The 4,210-nt window shown below is 68.3% G+C and overlaps 1 protein-coding gene across 1 annotated transcript; it reads left to right on the top strand.

Annotated features, from left to right (window-relative positions):
* Positions 1–811: 811 nt before the first annotated feature.
* POLR1G (RNA polymerase I subunit G) lies at positions 812–3,732 on the top strand (the record flags this gene model as incomplete). Its single annotated transcript, XM_062640227.1, has 2 exons — positions 812–932; positions 3,336–3,732. Coding segments are annotated over 2 exons (473 nt in total), but the record flags the coding sequence as incomplete, so codon positions are not given.
* Between the last annotated feature and the right edge of the window lie 478 nt (positions 3,733–4,210).

The following is a 4,210-nucleotide window of genomic DNA, read 5'->3' on the forward strand; positions in this document are numbered from 1 at the left end:
ATAGGGACATGGGGGGCACAGGGGATATGGGGGGGCACAGGGGATATGGGGGGGTCCATAGGGACGTGTGGGGGGGCACAGGGGATATGGGGGGGTCCATAGGGACATGGGGGGCACAGGGGATATGGGGGGGCACAGGGACATGGGGGGGGCACAGGGACATGGGGGGCACAGGGACATGGGGGGGGGGCACAGGGACATGGGGGGCACAGATGGGGGGGGCATGTGGGGGGGCACAGGGGATATGGGGGGGTCCATAGGGACATGGGGGGGGCACAGGGGATATGGGGGGGCACAGGGGACCATGGGGGGGCACAGGGGACATGGGGGGGGCACAGGGACCATGGGGTGCGGGTGAGGGGGCACAGGGACCGTGGGGGAGGCACAAGGACCATGGGGGGGGGCACAGGGACATGGGGGGGGCACAGGGACATGGGGGGTGCAGGGACATGGGGGCACAGGGACATGGGGGGGGCACAGGGACCATGGGGGGGGGCACAGGGACATGGGGGGGGCATGGGGAGATGTGGGGGGACATGGGGGGGACATGGGGGGCACAGGGACATGGGGGGGCACAGGGACATGGGGGGGCACAGGGACCATTGGGGGGGGCACAGGGACCATTGGGGGGGGCACAGGGACATGGGGGGGGGCATAGGGACATGGGGGGGGCACAGGGGATATGGGGGGCTCCATAGGGACATGGGGGGGTACAGGGGATATGGGGGGGCCCATAGGGACGGGGGGGGGGGCACAGGAGGATATGGGGGGCCCAAGTGCCCATGCCCTAAGTGCCCCCCCGTCCCCCCAGGCCCGGTGCGGTTCCAGTGCCCCCCCGAGTTCGAGGCCGCGCCCCCCCCGGGCCCCTCCTTGGCCGGGGCCGCCCCCGAGCTGTGGCTGATCCGGGCCCCCCCCGACTTCCACCCGGAGAGGTCAGAGCGGGGGGGGCACACACAGGGCATGGGGGGCACAGAGAGCATTGGGGGGCATTGGGGGGCACAGAGCATTGGGGGGCATTGGGGGGCAGAGAGCATTGGGGGGCATGGGGGGGCAGAGAGCATTGGGGTGCATGGGGGGGCAGAGAGCATTGGGGGGGACACAGAGCATTGGGGGGCATTGGGGGGGCACAGCATTGGGAGGGCACAGAGCATTGGGGGGGCACAGAGCATTGGGGTTGCATGGGGGGGACACGGAGCATTGGGGGGCATGGGGGGGGCACAGAGCATTGGGGGGCACAGGGAGCATTGGGGGCACGGGGGGACATGGGGGGCACAGAACATTGGGGGGCATGGGGGGCACAGAGAGCACTGGGGGGCATGAGGGGGCACGGAGCATTGGGGGTGCATGGGGGGCACAGAGCATTGGGGGTGCATGGGGGGCACAGAGCATTGGGGGCATGGGGGGCACAGAGAGCATTGGGGATGCATGGGGGGGCACAGAGCATTGGGGGGCATGAGGGGGGCACAGAGCACTGGGGTGCATGGGGGGGCACAGAGCATTGGGGGGGCACAGAGCATTGGGGGGGCACAGAGCATTGGGGGGCATGGGGGGCACACAGCATTGGGGGGGCACACAGCATTGGGGGTGCATGGGGGGGCACAGAGCATTGGGGTGCATGGGGGCACAGAGCATTGGGGGGTATGGGGGGCACAGAGCATTGGGGGGCACGGGGGGGGCATGGGGGGGGCACAGAGCATTTAGGGGTCAGGTGGGGCACAGAGCATTGGGGTGCATGGGGGGCACAGAGAGCATTGGGGGGCACAGGGAGCATTGGGGGCATGGGGGGGCAAACAGAGCATTGGGGGGCATGAGGGGGGCACAGAGAGCATTGGGGGTGCATGGGCACAGAGCATTGGGGGTGCATGCGGGGCAGACAGAGCATTGGGGGGCATGGGGGGGGGCACAGAGCATTGTGGGGGCACAGAGCATTGGGGTCCATGGGGGGGCACAGAGCATTGGAGGGGCACAGAGCATTGGGGGGCACGGGGGGCACAGAGCATTGGGGGGCACGGGGGGCACAGAGCATTGGGGGGTATGGGGGGCACAGAGCATTGGGGTGCATGGGGGGCACAAAGCATTGTGGTGCATGGGGGGCACAGAGCATTGGGGGGCATGGGGGGCACAGAGCATTGTGGTGCATGGGGGGCACAGAGCACTGGGGGGCATGGGGGGGGCACAGAGAGCATTGGGGGGCACGGAGCATTGGGGGGCATGGGTGGGCACAGAGCACTGGGGGGCATGGGGGGGGCACAGAGAGCATTGGGGGGCACGGAGCATTGGGGGCATGGGGGGGCACAGAGCATTGGGGGACATGAGGGGGGCACAGAGAGCATTGGGGGTGCATGGGGGGCACAGAGCATTGGGGGGCATGGGGGGCACACAGCATTGGGGTGCATGGGGGGCACAGAGCATTGGGGGGGCACAGAGCATTGCGGGCATGGGGGGGGCACAGAGCATTGAGGGGGCATGGGGGGCACAGAGCATTGCGGGTGCATGGGGGGGCACAGAGCGTTGGTGAGCATGGGGGGGCACAGAGCATTGGGGGGGCACAGAGCATTGGGGGGCATGGGGGGCACACAGCATTGGGGGGGCACAGAGCATTGGGGGACATGGGGGGCACACAGCATTGGGGGGGCACGCCGCAGTGGGGTTGCGGGGGGGGGCACAGAGCATTGGGGTGCATGGGGGGGCACAGAGCATTGGGGGGCACAGAGCATTTGGGGGGGCACAGAGCACTGGGGGTGCATGGGGGGGCACAGAGCATTGGGGGGCACAGAGCATTGGGGGTGCATAGGGGGGCACAGAGCATTGTGGTGCATGGGGGGGCACAGAGAGCATTGGGGGGCACAGAGCATTGGGGGGCATGGGGGGCACAGACAGCATTGGGGGGCACGGGGGGCACAGAGCATTGTGGCGCATGGGGGGGCACAGAGAGCATTGGGGGGCACAGAGCATTGGGGGGCATGGGGGGGCACAGAGCATTGGGGGGCACGGGGGGCACAGAGCATTGTGGTGCATGGGGGGGCACAGAGAGCATTGGGGGGCACAGAGCATTGGGGGGCATGGGGGGCACAGAGAGCATTGCGGGTGCATTGGGGGGCACGGGGGGCACAGAGCATTGGGGGGCACAGAGCATTGGGGGCGCAAGGGGCACATAGCACTGGGGGGGCACAGAGCATTGGGGGCATGGGGGGGGCAGAGAGCATTGGGGGGCACAGGGAGCATTGGGGGTGCATGGGGGGGCACAGAGCATTGGGGTGCCTGGTGGCGGTGTCAGCGCTATGTGGGGGTGCAGCAGCGCCATTTCCCCCCCCCCCATCCTGGCCCCCCCCCAGCCTGGAGGGATGCTCCGTGCCCCTGGACCACTCCGTGCAGCTCCAGCCCCTGCCGCACGGGGGCGCTGCTGAGGACGACGGCGCCCATTGCGTCTATGGGGCGCGGGGGGCGCCGGGGGGGGCCGGGGGTCTCCTCCTCCTGTCCCCCATGGCCCCAAGCGGCTCCTTGGGCTGCGCCCCCCCCCTCCGCGGGGTCCTCTCCATCACCCGCAGCTTCGGGACCCCCCCGGAGCCCCCCCAGACCCGGAGGAAGAAGAAGAAGAAGAGGAAGAAGGAGGCGATGGAGGAGCCCCCCGAGGGGAGCCCCCCGGTGGGCACGAGGGGGAAGCACAAGGAGGAGGCAATGGGGTGACCCCCATGGCCCCATAGCCCCCATTGCCCCATAGCCCCCATTACCCCATAGCCCCCCATAGCCCCCCATTGCCCCATAGCCCCCCATTACCCCATAGCCCCCCATTGCCCCATAGCCCCCATTGCCCCCATTGCCCCATAGCCCCCATTGCCCCATAGCCCCCATTACCCCATAGCCCCCATTACCCCATTACCCCCATTGCCCCATTAACCCCATTATCCCCTTACCCCCATTACCCCCATTGCCCCATTACCCCCATTGCCCCCATAACCCCCATTGCCCCATAGCCCCCATTGCCCCATAGCCCCCATTGCCTCATAACCCCCATAGCCCCCATTGCCCCATAGCCCCCATTGCCCCATAGCCCCCATAACCCCCATTGCCTCATAACCCCCATAGCCCCCATTGCCCCATTACCCCCATAACCCCCATTGCCCCATTACCCCCATAACCCCCATTGCCCCATAGCCCCCATTGCCCCATAGCCCCCATAACCCCCATTGCCTCATAACCCCCATAGCCC

This window comes from Pezoporus occidentalis, unplaced genomic scaffold (genome assembly GCF_034315485.1).
Source record: "Pezoporus occidentalis ecotype Australia unplaced genomic scaffold, CSIRO_AGI_Poc_V1 ctg632, whole genome shotgun sequence".
In the NCBI taxonomy this organism is placed as follows: domain Eukaryota; kingdom Metazoa; phylum Chordata; class Aves; order Psittaciformes; family Psittacidae; genus Pezoporus; species Pezoporus occidentalis.